The sequence below is a fragment of the Gossypium arboreum genome, chromosome 10 (genome assembly GCF_025698485.1).
Source record: "Gossypium arboreum isolate Shixiya-1 chromosome 10, ASM2569848v2, whole genome shotgun sequence".
In the NCBI taxonomy this organism is placed as follows: Eukaryota; Viridiplantae; Streptophyta; class Magnoliopsida; order Malvales; family Malvaceae; genus Gossypium; species Gossypium arboreum.
This window is the reverse complement of record NC_069079.1, coordinates 8,088,609-8,110,535: the sequence shown is the minus strand read 5'-3', so window position 1 is coordinate 8,110,535 and position 21,927 is coordinate 8,088,609. Positions and strand designations below refer to the sequence as shown.

Sequence of the window (21,927 nt, the reverse complement as noted above, 5' to 3'; positions counted from 1 at the left end):
CAAACATCATCTTCCATAATTACTTTTACAAAGCAAGTAAATATAAGCTTGATCATATACATCCAAATTATTGAAAATTTGATTCCCAATCCATTTATTTGATGTCTGATATCACACTGTTTGAATCTTTGTAACATGAACCTTTATATTCATTTCATTTGAAATTTTGATGCAGGAAAATATATATGCAATGGATGGTATAGAGAAAGCAAGAAGTCCAAGGAGTAGTTCAAGCCATAATAACCTGAGTAGTGGTATAAGGCTCAGCTTGAGCAAGAACCATTGGACAATGGATGATGTTTTTGCAGCGCGAAACACTGGAGCTGAGGAAGACGATGAAGAAGCTCTGAAATGGGCTGCTATAGAGAAGTTGCCAACTTATGATCGGTTAAGAACAAGTATCATGAATTCTTTTGTGGAGAATGATGATGGAAACACCAACAAGTTTGGTCCAAGAGAAGTTGACGTGAGAAAGCTGGACATGGATGACCGACAGAGATTCATTAACGCACTGCTTAAGGTTACTGAAGAAGACAACGAGAAGTTCTTGAGGAGGTTTAGAAACAGACTTGATAAGTAAGTTTCTTTTATGCTAATATAATTTTGCTCAATTGCTAAATCTTTTCTTGCAAATTTTTTCACCAACCCACTGTTCGATTCAATAAGCTGTGCAGACTTATGATCTAACTCAAAAACAAAATTATATAACAAATATATTTATAAAATATATATATATTTTAGTTGAATTGAAAATTACAAAAATTGAAACTTATAGAAATTTGAGTTTAAATCTTTTCATGTGTGTTTTTTATTTTTTATATAAATATATAAAATTATAAAAACATTATCAAAATAATACAATTTATGCTAAATAATACTAATTTGAATAAAATGTTAAATTTTAATTTTTTATGATAGTGTTAAATAATACAGACTGTTTTTATATATTATATTGTTATTAAATCTAGGCTTAATATAAAATATTTGGTACTTGATATTGACACTTTTTTTAATTTGGTATCTAGACATTTTTGATCCAATTTAGTACCTAAACATGACATTTTTTTAATTTGACACCTAAACTTGACTCTTTTTCTTAATTTGGTACCTACTATCTTTTTTTGTTCAATTTGTTACTTGAACTTGTCAAACGTTTTACAAATTACTCCAATATACTAATAATGTTATTCTTTTATGATGTAGCAAAACTCATCAATGATGACCGACATGTGAAAGACGATATGATATTTTTTTATATTTTATATGTTCAATTATTTTAGTTTTATTTATTTAATTAATTATTTTATTAATAAAATAATGAATTTTTTAATTTGGGCTTTCAAAACTTTTTTTCTTATTTAATAATTAGTTAAGGAAAGCTTAATAACTATTTTAACATAAACTTCCTCTAATACTGACAATATTTTTTTGTAGCATAAGAAAAGAAATTTAACACTATTAGTATTTTGCCTAATTTGTATAACATTTAATAAATTTAAGTATTAAATTAAACTTAAAAAGAAAAAACTTAGATACTAAATTAAGAAAAAAAAGTCAAGTTCAAATATTAAATGGGCTCAAAAAAGTTTAGCCCAAATTAAAAAAGAGTGTCAAGTTAAATTTATTTATTTGTTTGAGTTGTGATGAATGGTGATTGTATTATTCATTAAATTATATTTAATTATTTCTTAAGTTTCTCATAAATTTTGTAACTTTTGCTAGTCTTGTAATTATGTTGCAAATTTTCTCTTGTTAAGACATTAAAACTAAAGAAAACTAAAATGATAAATTTTAATTTAATCCTTTAAAAATTATAAAAATATAAATTAATACAACATTAAAATTCCATTTTAGCTAAAAAAGAATAACTTAATTCCACCCAAATAACTTTTTCCTTCGCCCTGATATTGGATACAAAGAAATTTAAAGTTTCCCAATAGATTCGGTAAGGCAAGGTCATGAGTATTAATTCACTCCTATTTGCAGGGTGGGGATTCGACTTCCTAAAGTGGAAGTTAGGTATGAGCATTTGAACATTGAAGCAGAAACCTATCTGGGTAGCAGAGCTCTTCCAACTCTTGTAAATTCGGCTCAAAATATTGCTGAATTAGCTCTTGCCATGCTTGGTATTAGGTTGTCCAAGCCAACCAAACTTAATATCCTTAAGGATATCTCTGGTATTATCAAACCATCCAGGTAATTTTATTTACTAAAAATGCTCAACTAAAGCTTTTTAATTTTTATACCTAAACTAGGGTTCCAAATAGTTGACATACTCTCAAGTTCTCTTCCCACCAATAACTTGGTTGATATGATACACACATCCCTAAGTTTTAGTTTAATTCATTTAGTAGGTCTGAAGTTGATAACTTTTATCGTCATCGTCGTCGTCATCATCACCATCATTTACCTTTCCATTTACAGGATGACCCTTTTGCTAGGCCCACCATCCTCTGGAAAAACAACCCTTTTGCTTGCATTGGCTGGAAAATTGGATCCAAGCTTAAAGGTCAACAAGTACCAACTAAACTTGATTCGGTACCTTGCATGCAACGGAATAGCTTACGGTGATTCATTAAACTAACAAATATATTGAATTTTTTTAAATGAAACAGGTTAGTGGGGAAGTAAGCTACAATGGGTACAAACTCAATGAATTTGTTCCCCAAAAGACCTCTGCATATATCAGCCAACATGATGTTCATGTTCCAGAAATGACAGTTCAAGAAACCTTAGATTTCTCTGCAAGGTGCCAAGGGGTTGGAACTCGATATGGTATTTATCGATAATGAAGATAAATTACTTTATAATTACAAAACATCTGTATAAGCTTACAGACACATGAATTTCAAGGTTTTAGTTGGGAGATTTTTAGATATTAACCTGTCTGTCTGTAACAGACCTTTTAAGTGAACTTGCTAGGAGGGAAAAGTACGCAGGCATTTACCCTGAACCAGAAGTTGACCTTTTCATGAAGGTAAATCTCATAAAGCAATAAAAACTAAGCACCTAATTTAGGTTTAATTTAACTTCATAATTTTATTTTATTTTTATTTACTTGCCACTTCAATTCCAGGCAACTGCAATTGAAGGAGCTGAAAACAGTCTTGTCACTGACTACATTCTCAAAGTACGATCAGATACTACTTTACACCAAAATATGATTTGTGTATTTCATTAAAATTTCAAAAGAAAATTAATTTTAAAACCAAATCAAATGTTTAGATGTTGGGCCTCGATATATGCAAGGATACAATAGTTGGAGATCAGATGATTAGAGGCATATCTGGAGGACAGAAAAAACGAGTAACAACAGGTTTAATAAATTGATTATATTTACTTAAAAAATTAATCGTAAATTATGTGATTTATGACATTCCATTTCCATTAATGTAGAAGATTTAAATCCCATATTTGGTTAAAATTAATGCAGGAGAGATGATCGTTGGGCCAACCAAAACATTGTTCATGGATGAGATATCAACCGGCCTTGATAGTTCCACGACATATCAAGTTGTCAAGTGCTTGCAGCAGATTGCTCATCTAACAGATGCCACTATCTTTATGTCCTTACTACAGCCAGCTCCTGAGACGTTTGATCTCTTTGATGATATAGTGCTCATCTCTGAAGGTCGGATTGTTTATCAAGGTCCACGGGAGCATGTCGTTGAATTCTTCGAGAGCTGTGGGTTCAAATGTCCTGAGAGGAAGGGGGTTGCAGATTTCTTGCAAGAGGTAAAAACATCATGGTTGTAATGTAAGAAGCATCATTAAAACTCAATAATAACTGAGGAGCAAATGCCACTATTGCAGGTTACTTCAAAAAAGGATCAAGAACAGTATTGGGCAGATGGAAGTAAACCATACAGTTATGTTCCAGTTACTGAGTTTGCAAATAGGTTTAAGAAGTTCCATGTTGGAGTGCAGCTAGCAAACGAGCTCTCGATGCCTTTTGATAAGTCCAGGGGCCACAGAGCAGCCTTAGTCTTCTCAAGATATTCAGTAACAAAACTTGAACTTCTTAAGGCCTGCTGGGATAAAGAAGTGTTACTGATGAAGAGAAACTCATTCTTTTATATCTTCAAGACAACTCAGATTATTATTATAGCATTCTTCGCATCGACAGTGTTTCTCAGGACTAGATTGCATCATAGGGATGAAGAAGATGCATTGCTCTACAACGGTGCTCTTCTCTATTCACTTATCACCAACATGTTCAATGGTTATCCTGAGATTTCACTTATGATCACTAGGCTTCCAGTTTTTTTCAAGCAAAGAGACCACTTACTCTATCCGGCATGGGCATTCGCCATCCCATTACTCGTGACAAAGATACCTTTAGCCATTTTTGAGACAATTGCTTGGATGACACTGACATACTACCCCATAGGATTTGCACCAGGGGCTGACAGGTCTAAAAACCATATCTCTAATTCCATTAATCAGTTTTGGCGAACTATTAGCCCTTACAACAAGTTCTGAATCATCTGCCAGTTTTTCTTGTAGTACTAAGGTAGAGAGTTTTCCATGTTCATATGCAGGTTTTTCAAGAAAATGCTTGTGGTATTTATGATCCAACAAATGTCTGCTTCATTATTTAGGCTCATCTCAGGGGTCTGCAGGACCATAGTTGTTTCAAACACTGGCGGAATGTTTGCTCTGATGTTTGTGGCATTTCTGGGAGGTTTCACCCTTCCTAGAAGTAAGCACCAAAAACAACCTTAATTTCTCTCTTCAGAAATTAATTAATTCAAAGAGTTTTCAGTATGCTTGAACTTTGCACCTTGACCTTAGAATTGACTAAGGCTTACTTTTATGAAACAGCTCAAATACCTAAATGGTGGAAATGGGGTTACTGGCTTTCACCTTTGACATATGGTTACACTTCTGTTTCTGTTAATGAAATGTATGCTCCAAGGTGGATTAAAAGACGGGTATACTATTCTCCGCCATCTTTCTTACATTCAAAAAATACATGTTTTACTTTAATACCAACCATACATTGGATCAAGTTGAAATTTTATGAATATTCCAATTGCAATCCAGGCTTCTGACAACGTAACCGAATTGGGGGTGGCAATGCTTGAAGAATTAGAAATATATCGTAATAAAAATTGGTATTGGATTGGTGTAGGAGCTCTTCTGGGGTTCTGTATCCTTTTCAATGTCCTATTTACCCTGTCACTCACTTATCTGAACCGTAAGTATTAGCATTGCTTTCCTGCTTCTCATTTTGCCTTGTAGGATAACTGACCTGTGATATTCTTTGCATGGATTATAACAGCTCCGGCAGGCCCACAAGCAGTACTTCCACAAGATACAGGCGATGAGACAGACAGTCAATCAAATCCAACACGAGCAACAACCAAGAAAGGAATGGTTCTTCCATTCACTCCTTTAGCAATGTCATTTGACAAAGTGAACTACTATGTTGACATGCCTGCAGTAAGAGATCATTTTTCACTTTCTCTTTTATTTATTTGAATGCCATCCTTCACCTTACCTGCTTTTAAATAGGAAATGAAGGCACAAGGCTTAGCAGAGAACAGGTTGCAATTACTTCGAGAAGCAACAGGTGCATTTAGGCCTGGAATTTTGACCGCTTTAATGGGAGTTAGTGGAGCTGGGAAGACTACGTTGATGGATGTTTTGGCTGGAAGAAAAACTGGTGGATACATTGAAGGTGATGTTAGAATATCAGGATTCCCCAAAAGGCAAGAAACTTTCGCCAGAGTCTCTGGATATTGTGAACAAACTGATATACACTCACCCCAAATCACGGTCAGGGAATCCCTGATATTTTCGGCTTTCCTTAGACTTCCTAAAGAAATTAACAATAAAGAAAAAATGGTAAGAGTATTAATTGTACAATTACAACTTAATTACTGATATTAAATTAAGTAGAAAACCAATATTTTTCTTGGGTTTTATGGTTTAGACTTTTGTGGATCAAGTGATGAAACTGGTAGAGTTAGACGATCTGAAAGATGGCCTAGTAGGGCTGCCTGGAGTTACAGGGCTGTCAACAGAGCAGAGAAAAAGATTGACAATTGCAGTAGAGCTTGTTGCTAATCCTTCAATTATTTTCATGGACGAACCTACATCTGGGCTTGATGCAAGGGCGGCTGCTATCGTCATGAGAACTGTGAGAAACACTGTGGATACTGGTAGAACTGTTGTCTGCACAATTCATCAACCTAGCATCGATATATTTGAAGCCTTTGATGAATTGTTATTGATGAAACGTGGGGGACAAGTAATCTACTTTGGACGATTGGGTCGAAATTCCCAAAAGATTATTGAATATTTTGAGGTGACTTATCACCCTAAAAGTTGTTTATGAAATGATTTGGATAAACCTTTAACTCATCCGAACCTTATTGCAGGCAGTTCCTGGTATTCCCAAAATTAAGGAGAAACAAAATCCAGCAACTTGGATGCTAGAAGTGAGCTCAGCAGCAGTTGAAGCACAACTTGGAATTGACTTTGCGGAGCATTATAAGTCATCGTCTTTGTATCAGTAAGCTATTATTTAATGCTCACAAGACAGTTTTTGAAGCTCTTGTGTGATTCCAAGCTAACATATATGTGTTTGATTAGGCAAAACCAAGCTTTAGTAAAAGCGCTAAGCACACCACCTCCTGGAGCTAACGACCTACATTTCATCACTCAATATTCTCAGCCTATGTGGGGGCAGTTCAGATGTTGCCTCTGGAAGCAATTCAAAGCTTACTGGAGAACCCCTGAATATAACCTTGTCAGATTAGGTTTCACTTTGATTGCAGCTCTAATCATCGGATCAATTTTCTGGGGAGCTGGAACAAAAATGTCTGACTCAATCTTTCACTTCTCATTTACTATATGACTCAAATTTTCAAAATGTCCCCTAAATGATGCATTCTGTTTTCTTTTTTATTGTTCTGTGGTTCAGGAAAAATGCAACTCAGCTTTCTGTGATAACGGGAGGCATGTATGTAGCTGCCATGTTTCTCGGAGTTAATAACTGCCAAACAGCCCAACCGGTTGTAGCCATTGAAAGAAGCATATTTTATCGAGAAAGAGCAGCCGGAATGTACTCTGCATTACCTTATGCACTTGCGCAGGTGAGAGGTAGTGAAGGCTTAATACTTTTTGGCACTTTGTTTCAAGAATCAATCACTTCAACAGGATGGAAACTCGTGTCAAACTATCAATGCCAGTATGTTTATGTCATTTGACTAATCTACTCTCATCTTATAAATTAATTTTGATGTGGCATCCAGGTAATAGTAGAAATACCATTTGTTGTAACCCAATCTTCATATTTTACACTTATTGTGTATGCTATGATGAAGTTCAACTGGATGGCGAAAAAGTTCTTCTGGTTCTTTTTTGTTAACTTCTGCACCTTCCTTTACTTCACATACTACGGGATGATGGCTGTTGCCATCTCTCCAAATGTTCAAGTAGCTGCCATCTTAGCTGCTGCTTTCTATGCACTCTTTAATCTTTTCTCCGGCTTCTACATTCCAAAACCAGTATGTTAACTTCTTTCGCAAGCAACTTATGTGTATTAATAATCCCAACAATATGTGATGATAGAAATTGATTCATTTTCTTTGAAATTTCAGAGAATCCCTCCATGGTGGATATGGTATTATTGGATCTGCCCAATGGCATGGACAGTATATGGATTGATCACGTCGCAGTATGGAGATGACGAGCGCACTATAGAAGTACAAGGGATGAAGCTTGACCCTACTATTAAATGGTACTTAGAACACCATTTCGGGTTTCACCATGATTTCCTGTGGGCAGTTGCTGTGGTTTTGGTTGTTTTCCCATTGTTCTTTGCATTCATGTTTGGGTTATGCATCAAGTTGCTGAACTTCCAAGTTCGATAGAGGAACATTTCTATGCAATCACTTCTTCACCTTTTAACATGTTATGACTATTTAGCTCAAGAATGATCATTGTAAATTGATGCCAAATGTATGAGATTGTTGATTATGTTTTCCAATACTACATGCTATTTCTAAATAAAGGAGTTTGATTTCTGTTTCCGGGATATAGGGTGGACATATTTATTGGATAGGGTCCTAGTTCCTTTCAATAGGAATAGGAACTAGACATAAGAATAAGTTAAAATATGTCGTTAGTCCATCCACTTGTATAGAATTTGAGATTTAGTCCATTTACTTTAAAAGTAAACATTTCAATTTTCTATTTTTTCAATTTAAAAATTCTAATCCAATCATTATTATCATTTGTAGTTTTTACAAGAAAAAATGTCAACTTAACATGTTTATTTTCTATCAATCATATCTCATATTATATGAGGACGACTTAATTAAAAATACAAGTTGACAAATTTTGACAGAAAATACTTATGACTTTAAGGATTGGACTGATATTTTTAAACCAATAAAATAAGATGAATTATTTTAACTTTAAAAGTACAATGACTAAATCTCAAATTTTATACAAATACAGGGATTAACAAAATACTTTAACCTAAAAAAATCCCATCCATATTCCATGCTCATGCATGACTAAGACTATGATGATACCCTATTTTAGGATCTAGAACTAATTAGATATAGAAGTGATTCTAATAGGTGTACACCAAATTTTATCCAGGGTTCTAATAGCAATGTGATGAGAAATTTATTTCTCATTCAAGTTTGTGTTGGTCCTTTGTTCCGATAAAGTTCAATTTTTTTTGTAGAAAAGAGGCAGCATTAAGCGATTACAACAATAAAATCATAAGTTAAAATGATCTAGACCCATTGCGATCTTCAACCAACAAACTTCTAACCAAAACTGATGGAACTGCAAACAAACGGAGCAAAGAGTCTCTTGTATTAGCACATTTAGCCATACGATCTGCAACTCTATTCTAATCTCTCGGAATATATCAAATGCGAACCTCCCATCTTTGACGCGACAACTTATATAATAACCTTAATTCCATTAAAATATTATTAGTTCCTCCACCAGACAATAGAAGTTCAATCAACAAAGCATTATCACACTCAACTTCAACCTTTCTAAACCTCTTCTCCGAAGCTATAAAAAGGCCTTCCAACATAGCTCTTGTTTCAACTTTAAAAACTAATTATTTGCCGAAACTCATCATATAACCCCACAACCAGTTTGCATTCGAATCCTTAACACTCATCCAATGGAAGCATTTTGCCCACTAATCGACACCGCCCCATCTGAGTTAAGCTTTATCCAAGCCGTTTCTGGAGGTAACCAACCTGAAAGGATCATCATGGTTCTTGCCAGTTTCAATTTCACATCTAAATACTGATAACTCCTAGCCCACGTGTAACTTGTATCCATGATGACTTGGGTGCACTTGTGACTATTAAAAAAAAACAGACGAATTCTTATTTTTCCAAAGTAGCCAACATAAAATGACAATCATAGTTTGACATTCAATATCATTACAACTTAGATTTCTTTAACCTTGCAAGTTCCATAATAACTGCTCTTTAAACATCAAAAAGAAAAAAAAATCTGAGCTTGCCTTGGAACCATTGCTAGCCATAAAGTTTTAGCAAAGGAGAAATCATGAAATGCATGAACCCCCGTTTCCAAGCTACCATTACACAAAGGGCAACTACCATCCTTTTTCATGTGCCTTTGCCTTCTTTCATAATTTGTCAATAGTCTATTCTGCCATAGTAGCCATAAGAAAACATGTACCCTTTGAAGCGATCGAGCTTTCCAAATCATCTTTCAAATAACAAAACCTCTATTATCCTCAAAGAATTAATTCTTATAAGTTTCAACAAAGGAAAAACCATCCTTTTTCATCCATTTCCAAGCCAAACAATCCCGTCCTGCCTCAAAGCTTGGAGGCATTATCACTGTAATTTGTCAAACAATATACCTTGGGATAAGGTTATTTAGATTATCCCAATCCCAGAGTTCACTTTCAGTCACCAAATCATAAACGCGTAACGTGTAATCTGGCTAGTTAGAGCCTCTAAAAACTTCCCCTAGGGGAACACACTCTTCAATCCACACATCATTCCAGAAATTCGTGGTGCAACCATCACCCATAGACCAATAGATATTACCAATAATTTTTGGCCAAACCTTCATTAAAAATTTCCATGTAAAATAACAATTACTGCGATAAATAGATATTGGAAGCACCCATTGTACATTATATTTCTTCATTAACACCCTGACCCATAATGCATCAGTATTCAAGAGAAAACGGTTGTAATGACTCGAATTTTACGGTTATTAGAAAAGTGTATTTTCGAGTCTCTGTTGCTGAAAAATGGACCCGTAAATATTTATCAAAAATATTTACAAAGTTAATTGAGTGGTTAATTAGAGTTTAATTAATTGAATTTAGCTTAATTAAGGATAATTGGATAAAAGATTAAACCGAATAAAGTGTGAAAGTTTAATTATAGATTAAAAGAAAATAAAAAGAACCAAAATGGCAATTATCGACATATAAAGTAAAAATCTAATATTTTTGCTTAGATTTTAATTATAATATATATATATTTATTAGTAATAAATGATATTAAATTAATTTATTATAATTATATTATAAGATATTTATATGATAAATAAATTAAATTGTGACAAGTATGTGATAAAAATAAAATACATGTGTAATAAATATTATACATACATTTGTAATATATGTATGTATTTACTTATTATTTAAGTAAATATTAATGTTATTGTTATTATTAAATTGATATTATATTATGAAATAAATTAAATAAAGACAAATGTATGGTAAATAAAATATACAAGTGTAATACATATATTTGTACAATTGTAGTATATTTTATTTAATTGCTTTCTATTTAAATAGATTTTTATATGAAATAAATAAAATAAATAAAAGAAAGACAAGTGTATAAAAATGATTTGATACAAATGTAATAAATATTATACATATATTTGTAATACATGTATGTATTTGCTTATTATTTAAGTAAATATTAATGTATTTATTATTATTAAATTGATATTATATGATGAATAAATTAAATAAAGACAAATGTGTGGATATGATTTGATATAAGTGTATAAATAAAAATACATACATTTGTAATATATATTTAATTATAAAAGATATTTATTAATTATAAAAGATATTTATTAATTAAATAATTATATTATAAGATTTTTATGTAATAAATAAATTAAAACATGACAAATGTATGATGATGATATGTTACATGTGTAAATATAAGTAATATTACAATTGTAATAAATATATTGATTATTAAATAGATATTTAATAAGTTGTTATTATTATTATTATTATTATTATTATTATTATTATTATTATTATTATTATTATTATATATAAAGCAAATAAAATGAAGAAAAAGAATAGAAAAACAGAATAGCATGAAACGATACAGAGAAGGGAAGGAAAGAAAAGAAAGAAAGGGAGAAAAGGGAAAATTGAGATTTCAAGGTTTGAAAGTTTAATTGCGTTGTTTCGAAAATCTCAGCTAAGCAAGGAAAAAGGCAAAGTCGACGGGAGCTAGCTCGAAAATTACGGTTTGTATTTCTATAATTTGAACCTAGTTATTAATTGTTTTATTTTATTCAATGCCTTTAGTGAATGTTGAAGTGAGAATTATTGTGTTTGATAACGGAAGAGGATTGATTTGGTATGTTATGAATTTATTGAATTAATATTGAATTGAATTATATATATATCATAAATATATATGTGTGTGTGAATGTGATATTGTGCAATTATGATAATTGAATTTTGGTAAATGTTATGATAAATAATTAAGATGTGAATTATTTGTATTGTGTTTTTTTTTATAATTGAAATGAATTGATTTAGTATGTGATGAAATTAATATGAATAAGTGACTATTGTGAAATTGAATATTTGTTATTGAAAAGTGAATTGAGTTATATTGAATTGGGAATAAATGTGAATTATTGAAGTGTATAATGATTGGAAACTGGAAAGTGAATTGGAAACCCTGTTAACAGTATTGGGCTAGGTCGGATATAGTTGGCATGCCATAGGATTGGAAGAGTTCAGGGATATTTTGACCTAGAGTCGATGAGACACTGGGTGTCACTATATTTCTTCGGATAGATTCGATGAGGTACTGGGTACCACTTTACTTCGGTTAGGCCGATGAGACACTGGCTGTCACTATATTGCTTCGAACTATCTGATAAGGCACTCGGTGCCATTCTGGTGTGTTTGGTTGGATCTGTGTATCCGTTTGAGTCCGAGTCATGTTAATAGGGGTTATTAAATATAACAGTGATCAGATTGATACTGAATGAAGAATTGAAATGTGGACTGAAACACATGAATCCTATTATACAATGAAAGCTATCTGGGATAGCAAGTTGATTTGATATGAATGGTAATGACTGTTATTGAAATGGATATGTACAGAACACTGATTGAAAAGTGAATAGTTGAATATAGTTTATAGATATTAAACAGTGAACAAAAGTATGATTGAGACAAATGAATTATATAGCTCTAGATTAGATAAAAGTGAATATTATAATTGTTTAATGACTTGTGAATAAATCGTGGAAAGTTATATAGGTTAGTAAGTGAAATGAATGAAATAAGTTACAATAAATTTATCTATGAATTAAATAATTGAATAGTTATGATTTTTATATGATTTTAAGTGTTTGTTATATTTTATTTTATTAAGTGTTCGGATTATAAAAATACCACTTGAATATACCTATACTCAGCGTACGGTTTATTTCCGTGCGCAGGTTAAGTTAAAGTGAGAATGTCGAATCAGCATCCCAGATCAATCCCGAATTCAACAAGGTAAAGCGTGTTAATTGTTGATAATGGCATGTACCTAGGGTGTCTTATGTGTGTCATTTTGAATGGTGAATGTAAAAGTGAAATAAGTAGATTTAGATTTTGGTAATGGTATATAATAGGACTTGATGAATTTGATTTATTTGATAATATTTGATAAGTAATTAGAATTGAGTATTGGATAATATATAAAATGTGTAAATTTAGCAAGTTTTGAGCATATTTAAATGTCTTTAAATTGGTTGAACATAGGTATTTTATGTAAATTGTCCGATAGGTTCGTTAATACTTTGTAACCCTGTTCTGGCTACGGTTTGGGGTTAGAGGGTGTTACAACGGTAACCAAGTTTTATTAAAAAAATTATGTTCTAGACAACTAAGTTTTGTAATACCAACCCTCAATTATCTAGTGGACAACAACAGTCTCCCTATGATAAAAGAGTAGTTTTCCTTGTATCAACAGTAGTTCTCCAAATGAAATTACGGGCAATTATTTTGATCTCATTGCACACAGAGATAGGAATCCGAATTGTATACATAAAGTAGTTTGGAATAGCTAAGAGAACTGATCGTACGAAAGTTATTCGACCTGCTATCGATAGTTTCCTCGCTTCCCAACCAAACAGTTTTTGCCAAACTTTACTCACAAAAAAATCAAAAGTGTTCACTGTAACTCTATTGTGCAACAACAATAACCCTATGTAAATACAAAGATCATCAACTCGATTAAAGCCCACACTGCCTCATACTGCCTTAACAACAACTCTTGGTGTATTAAGAGAGAAAAACACTTGAGATTTATTCATGTTCACCTTTTGCCCAGAAAAATAACAAAAATTCTCCAGAATGCTATTCACCACCGCCACTTGGTCCCTACTAGCCTCACAGAAAAGCATAAGATCATCAGTAAAGAAAAGATGAGATAAGGGTGAACCTCTTCTTAAAAGGGAAAAAGGCTTCCAACTACCCTTTTCAATTGCCTCTTCGATAAGATGCCCAAGTCTCTCCATGCAAAAGACAAAAAGATAGGGAGAAAGTGGGCTTCCCTATCTTATGCCACATGAAGGCCTAAAGGAATCTGTACTAGCCCCATTTCATAGAACCTGAAGAGATGAAGAAGAAATACAATGTAATATCACATTAAACCAACGAATATACTGATTTTTGTTGGCAAGAAATAGGTTAGTGGGGAAGTAACCTACAATGGGTACAAACTCAATGAATTTGTGCCACAAAAAACCTATGCATATGTTAGCCAAAATGATGTTCATGTTTCAAAAATGACAGTTAAATAAACCTTATATTTCTATGCAAGGTCCCAGGGGGTTGGGACTCGATATGGTATTCATGTATAATGAAGATAAATTACTTTACAAATTTCAAAGCATCTATATATGCTTACAGACACATGAATTGGATGGTTTTAGTTGGGAGATTCTTAGATATTAACCCGTCTGTTCGTAACAGACCTTCTAAGTGAACTTGCAAGGGAAAAGTAAATAAGCATTTACCTTGAACCAAAAGTTGACCTTTTCATGAAGGTAAATCCCATTCCTTAAACAAGGTATGTAACGCCCCTAACCTGAATCCGTCACCAGAATAGAGTTACGGAGCATTACTGGAGTTACAAATTTATTTAACAAACATTTTATTTCATCTAGCATTCATATTTGGGACCAATCAAAATCAAACATATTACCCCCTAAACATACTTATTTTCCTTGTATAAACGTATCAAAGATAATCACATATTTACATGTCATGATAAATATCATTCTCTTTCCGTTTCTTATAAACATAAATCAGTTAGTTCATTATATCAATATTTCATGTACCATCAACTCATATTTCCTTATATCATTTAATTAGGTTACACAAACTTATCTGGCTAAATTGCAAAAATACCAAGATTTAGGGGCATTTCGGTAATTTTATATTTGCCTCGATTTTTCAACCAATCTTGATCTAAATTAATAATTTCATTCAATTTATTAATTTACACAATAAAATAATTCATTTCACTCAATTTGGTCATTTTTTATATTTTTACAAAATTGTCCCTAAAGTTTTACTTTTATTCAATTTAGTCCCCGAGCCTAAAACATGCAAATTAGCCACTTTAATGTAACCCATGCTAACTAAATATTCATATATATTTTCCTCCTCCTCCTTTCCATTGCACATCCTTAATGTATATATAATTCCACTATTTTCTCATATGTTCATATCAAGCTATCCACTTAAGTCATAGTCACTAAATTATTTATATCTTGAGCTACATAATTCTAAATTAAGAACCGTTTGATGTTTATGAAACTATATTCAAATATATTTCTACAATAAAAATTTAAGAATTTATAATTTAGACCTTAAGTACAGTAAAATCTTCAAACTTACCCCTATTCTGCTGTTTAACAACTTCGACCTTTCCTTACTTAAAATTAATTATCTTTTAGTACAGAATTTGGATGATGTTTCTGTTTGTTTCTCTTGAAAATAGACTCATTAAGGATTTAGAAAATATAAATTTAAGCCCTCTCCAATTTTTTATGATTTTCCAAAGTCAAAACAGAGGAACCCGAAATTATTCTGACCTTGTCTTATAAAATTTATTATATCTCACAATTTAAAATTCCATTGCTTACATCGTTTCTTCTATGAAAAAATGGACTAAATAAAATTTAATTTCATATTTTATTCGACCACTATAATTCTATTTCCACATTTTTTGGTGATTTTTCAAAGTTTAACTACTGCTGCTGTCCAAAACTGTTTTAGCGCAACATATTGATTACTAGGTTTATAACACTCTTATTTCCATTCTCTACGATATTTCCCATCATTTTTTCTTATTTCCCTTCACTAATATATCAAGAAAATAGAACCTTATATAAGAAAACTCTACCTTAACATCATTTTCATGCTTTTGATATTACCTTACATGAGAAACTCTACTTAAAATATAAGAAGTCTTAAAGTTCTTACCTTGTCCTATTGATTTCAATCTTTAACTTGATTTTTCTCTCTCCTCCAGCTTCTATTTCTTGAATCCAACTTGATATTCTAACTCCCCTTAGTTTCCTTAACATTTTTCTCTCTTGGTAGCTATGGAAATTCTTTTGATTTCTAGGTGAAAATGGTGAATTTTTGGTGGAAGGACTAAATTGTAAAGAAAGCAAAACTTTCTTTCTTCTCTTCTCTTCTAACGTGAAATGCATGGAAAGATGATGGATGGTGTGTGTGTGTGTGTGTGTTTTCCACACACATATATATATACTAAATAAAATAATAAAATAATCATAAATATCTTATTAAAATATTAATAAAATAATATTTATCTAATTAATTAATTTAAAATATCATCAACATAATCATTACATTCTAGAATTCTCTCTCTTAATTAATTGACTATTTTGCCCTTCATAATCTTTTAAAATTCCATCATTGAGTCATCACTTAATTTGAAAAAATTACGATTTAGTCCCTCATAATTCTTCACCTATTTGATTTGGTCCCAATTCATCCATTTTTCTTAGTTTCTAAATTATTCCACCCCTAAAATATTTGCACTATGGAATTTTTCATATTTACACTTTAACCCATCAAATTTTGAGCATTTACTCTTGGACAACAAAACTTTTCTCACTTTTACAATTTAGTCCTTTCTTGAATTAATAATGTAATATATCATAATGTACTTCCCAATGTTGACATAATAAAATTTCCCTTTTTGTCACTTTATTTCCTTAACTATATCAAGGATAATATCTTACTTTCTTACTGTAGTAATTTTCGGGGTATTACACGGTATTAGTTATTAATATGCGTCATCAGTAAATAATAACATGACACATTACTATTATATTAAATAAAAAATATATATGGAAGAAAAATAATTAAATACTAATAATTTCAAGGTAAACTATACAAAAGGTCGCCCAACTATGTTTGTGTTTCTGTTTTGATCACTCGACTTTAAAATTTTTCACTTTAGGTACTTATGTTTGAATTCGTTCCTATTTTGGTAATCCACCGTTAAATTGATAACAGAAAGCCTTTTTCTAACTAGTATAATAACACATTGTTAGTCCTCAATACTTACATATTCTATCAATTGATCTTAATTCTAAATAATTCAAGAAATTTAACCCTTCACATTTACAAATTCTATCAATTTAATCCAAATTCTATGTACGTTGAAAGAGATATCTTACTTATCAAGAAAACAACACAAATAAGAAGGTCAACGGTAGACGAAGCTAAACAACACAAAATTAAGCAATTTTCACTGAACAAAAAATGTAAATTTTGAAAATTTTACTTCCTAATATATGGTAAAATATGCATACCAAGATAGAGAACACAAAATTAAAAAAAAAAAGGTCCACTTTAAGTATTTTCACATTATAAACAAATAAACAAATAAACTAAACAAAAAAAAAATTAATATTATCAAGCTTTTAAGTTTTGATTGCTGGGTTCAACAAACAAACACATGATTAAAGCATATTACCAACTATATTTATTGGTCATAAGGAATAGCAAATCACTTATTTATTGAAAAAAATATATCAAAATTATATGCTTAAAAGTTCAAACTCAAGCATGCAAAATAAATATCCTAAAATTTTCACACACAAAAATGATGAAAAAATAAACTTGTAAATGATTATAGCCTGGTTTCCCAACAATTAGGTATTTATCCATAATCCCCCAAAATAAGGGGAATTTAAGGAAATGTAAATGAAAAAATCTTAACATTTTTAGCAATGAGGAAAAAAGAATACACCTTGACATAGAAAGTTTACTCATAAAGATGACATTTAATTTTAAAAAGGACTATGTACCGAATTGGATAATTTGATCCATAAATAAAACAATTAATAGATGTGGAATGCCTCTCTTTTAAAAAGTTGGAAGTTTTGGTTAGGGAATTTGAGGACCAAATTGATAGGATTTGTAAATGTGAAGGGTTAAATTTATTGAATTATTTAGATTGGGATCAAATTGATAGAGTATGTAAGTATTAAGGACTAAAAGTGTTATTATACCAATTCAAAAAAAAGGCTTTCCGTTATCAATTCAACGACATTTGAACAAAATAGGAAGGAAATCAAACATTAGTGCCTAAATTAAAAAATTTTAAAATTGAGTGGCCACAACAGGAACACGAGCATAATTCAGTGATCATCGTATGGTTTACCATAATTTTATTCAAACATAATTAAATATTAATCATAAATATTATAATTAAATATTAATAACTCTCGGACTTAGGATCTTGGGTTCAAGGGTTCTAGGATATTGAGTCTAGGTTTCAAAGTTTTAACATTTATTTATAACTAATTATTATTTAAATATATTTTTATTTAATGATGAAGTTCATGCTATTATTCACCAATGATGCATATAACTTTACAACCAGTTATTATTTTATCTTTTCAAAATCTATTTTTTTAAATTTAAAACAAATATAATTGAGAATCATTTATTCAAAACTCAATAAATAAATTGAGTTAATTCACAAAACTCCTAATTAAGCAAAAAATTACCTCAAGTCAATAATCTTATATTTCTAATAGTACCAAGTTTCTAAAATATATAGGAAAATCTCAATATAAGCTCTTCTTTAGGTAATGTAAAATTCCGGAGGTAATCCTTCCATTTTACACATGTTCACTTTCTTACTTTTCAGTTTTTTCCTTTTCACTATCCAAATATTCATTTTGCAAATAATATCAAATAAATACGATTAATAATTTACATTATAATAAAATAGATTTTAGATTTATAGTTAACTAAAATATTACTTAATTATATTAATTTTATAAATATTTTTATTTTCTCTTTCTCTTTCTCTTTCTCTTTTATGAATAAATATAAACAATAAAAAATTTATATTATAATTAGTATTTTAACAAAAATTTATCTTTAAACTAGCAACAAAAAAAAAATTAAGTTAGTATGTAAATTATTATTTTTCTGTATTTCTTTATATAAAATAAAACAGAATATTGAATATTTATTAAATTAATAGAAATAAGGAATTTTCTAATTAATTATAAAATTAAAAAATACCTTAATTATAACATAAATTATTACTTGTTTTCATTCATATTAGAAAAGGATTAATTTATTTTCATTTATGTTGTATTAGAAAAGAAATAAAACTGTGATGAAATAAGAGAAAAGTAAAACAAAAACAGATTAACATGCACGTGTCATCGGTCGACAATTAAAGGAAAATTTATTGCAATGGTTCAAAGGACTTGATTGGAATAGTACTAATAGTTTTGTTTAAAATTTAAAAACCAATTTATGATTCCACTTATGGTTGGGAGATGCACAATAAAATTTATACCTGCCAAGTCAAAATAAGAGTGTTGAAATAATTTTCTTTTCACAGCATCTATTTTTTTCTGATTTCAATTTTCGATTTTTAAAAGATTTATACATATATAAATATATATTATGGAGGATTATATGTATACCCATTTCTAAATTCATGTCAAATACAAGAATAAAAGTTGAGAATTTCCAGGAGAAAATCCTAAACATTTGTTATTAATTTGATTGGCTTGCCAATTCCAGGCAACTGCAATCCAAGGAGCTGAAAGCAGTCTGGCTACCGACTACATTCTCAATTTACGATTAAATACCAATATTATGAAATCCATAATTATGCCAAATTGTTTTTCTTTCAAATCCCAAAACAAAATTAATGTTGATACTAGATGAAATGTTTAGATGTGGGGCTTTGACATATGCAATGATACAATTGTTGGAAATGAGATGATTCGAGGAGTATTTGATGGATAGAAAAAATGAGCGAATACATGTAACCTTCCTAACCCGATTCAGATTTTACGGTCGAATTCTAAAGGCTACTTTAACCATTGAAATTGCCTAATAAAACTATTAAATTTCCAAAACGGTCTTCTTAAATCATTTGTTTTTCCTTGAAGAAAAACTTAACTTGTTTATCTCAGTTTCACAAAAAACATCCAATTTTTAATGTCGATTTGAGTTATGGTTTAATTTATAAAATATTTTATATTTTGAAAACTTAGTTGATTCTTTGATTGAGTTCACTTTTCAGAAAGATCTAATTTTGGTGTCGTACAACAGAAAAAGTACGTTGTTTACTGATTATATAAACCAAATCCAAACCTATGCCACAGTCCATATAAAAATTATCCAAAACCCATAGAACTCATAAAAATCAAGTCTAAAATACTTTTATTGAAAATCCGAGATGAATCCTTTGAATGTCGAGTCTGAGTTCTAACCCCGTGGGTTATTAGTAAAATAGGTAAACTAAGTGGTGAGCTAGAAAGCTCAGTGTGAGTCATAACTCAAGTAATTAGTGCAATATAGTAATCATAGCATACAAGCTAACACAAATATAGTTTATCACAACAGTACAAGGTCATAAAGTTAACAGAATACATGTGCATGCTATTGAACGATAGTGCAATTTTTGAATTATAGAGGAAGTTCCTATTGTATTAGCCCCAAATTTTCGAGTCAACATTCGAGTGTTGACCTGGGTTGGCGATGGATAAATTTATTTTGGCATTGGGTTTTTGTTGGAATTAATTTGGGTGAATTTTGGACCTTTTTTATAAGAAATTAATGATGTTGGGAAGCTTGTGCGAAATAGGGGGAAGATGAATGGCTAATATGGTATTTTACCATTTTTGGAATAAAAATCTTCTCCCAATTAATAAGAATAGATGTTTGGTAGATTGAGGTATGGGAAAAATTAGTTTTGTCCCTATTTTTCCCTCTATTATAATTACCCTATTGTTTTTTTTTCCTTTTACATTTCTTCATTTTTATTTTTTTCTTTTTCTTCTTTTCTTTATCTATTTTTTTCTTAGCAAGTCTTTTAGAGGGAGAGAGATTTGAGTGAGTTCTCACCTTTTTTATTTTCATCCTCCAAATCTCAAAGAAGGTAAGGGTCTTGATCTTTTTTTTTTCTTTTAAGTTCCATGGAAGAAAAAAAAAAGTATCTATGTTCATCAAGGATGAAGGTGGAGGTTTTTTTTTTTTTTGGTGTTTAGAAGGGTTTGAGTTGAGGAAGTCTCTACCCATCTTCTCATATTTTATTTATTTATTTATTTAAAGTATGTATTTTTACATCCTATCAACTCTTATTTTTGTGGGAAATCTTGTGTGTTGCATAGTTATTAGTTAAAGAGGGTGGTGAATCTTCTAAAGCTAAGGATAAAGGCAATGTAACACCCCTTAACCCTTTTCCGGTATCGGAATAGGACTACGGAGCATTACTGGTCACTACAGTTTATATCATGAATCATATAAACTTAATCATTGTAAAGTTTAATAATTTATCTTATTGACTCTTAAACGGACATTTGGGGCCCAATGAAGATATTAGAAATAAATCGAGACCTAAACAGAAGCTTATTAAATTTTCATTAATGAACAGTACCACATGCCCGTGTGCCTCTATGATACACCTGTGTTGTCACCTCGTGTGACTCACACGGCTAGGACACACCCGTGTCCTCTACCCGTGTACTTCTCTGACTTGCTGCTCATGAACAAATAGTTTTACACGGCCAAGTCACACGCCCGTGTGCTTAGCCCATGTGGAATTATTTTCAATTCGAATCTAGTGCAGTTTTCACACGGCCAGGCACATGCCCGTACACAGCTGAGACACACGCCCGTGTCTCTGCCCGTGTGGCCATACCTGAACGTTCTGTTTGCCAAATTTTAAATGCAGGGGACACACGGTCTACTCACATGCCCGTGTAAGGGCCGTATGTCTCACACGATCTGGTCACACGCCCGTGTGCCTGGCCGTGTGGACTCAAAATGAACCTTATAGTTCAAGTTTACCAACCCTGCAAACTTCAATAACAAGTAATTTAAAATTCAATCTTTCAACCAATCCAAAACATGATTACATACATCCATTTCATATTAAAATCATCATTATTACATCTAACTTGAGTGTATTAGTAAGTGTTTAACATAGAACCTCCAGACAGTATACTTTGGTATCATTCAAATTCAATTCAAATTAAACTATGAAAAGACCATATTATTGTGGGCTAACCATTATCATTCTTATACAAAATAACTTCATAAGA

General features: G+C 31.1%; 1 protein-coding gene across 1 annotated transcript; it reads left to right on the top strand.

Moving 5' to 3' along the window:
- On the top strand, positions 1-8,023 carry LOC108473247 (ABC transporter G family member 29-like). Its single transcript, XM_053020045.1, has 21 exons — positions 1-32; positions 176-576; positions 1,987-2,196; positions 2,425-2,509; positions 2,616-2,775; positions 2,901-2,977; positions 3,077-3,130; positions 3,226-3,316; positions 3,434-3,735; positions 3,814-4,412; positions 4,542-4,702; positions 4,825-4,934; positions 5,047-5,200; positions 5,285-5,445; positions 5,518-5,850; positions 5,939-6,313; positions 6,387-6,520; positions 6,601-6,828; positions 6,932-7,103; positions 7,263-7,517; positions 7,611-8,023. Exons 2-21 carry the CDS (start codon positions 191-193, stop codon positions 7,881-7,883), a joined length of 4,320 nt encoding a protein of 1,439 aa, XP_052876005.1. The 5' UTR covers positions 1-32; positions 176-190; the 3' UTR covers positions 7,884-8,023.
- The last annotated feature ends 13,904 nt before the right edge of the window (positions 8,024-21,927 follow it).

Coding starts and splice junctions, on each gene's coding strand:
- LOC108473247 (XM_053020045.1), top strand. CDS start 191: ATGGATGGTATAGAGAAAGCAAGAAGTCCAAGGAGTAGTTCAAGCCAT. Junction 2,978..3,076: donor AAGTTGACCTTTTCATGAAG/GTAAATCTCATA, acceptor CTTCAATTCCAG/GCAACTGCAATTGAAGGAGC. Junction 6,521..6,600: donor AAGTCATCGTCTTTGTATCA/GTAAGCTATTAT, acceptor GTGTTTGATTAG/GCAAAACCAAGCTTTAGTAA.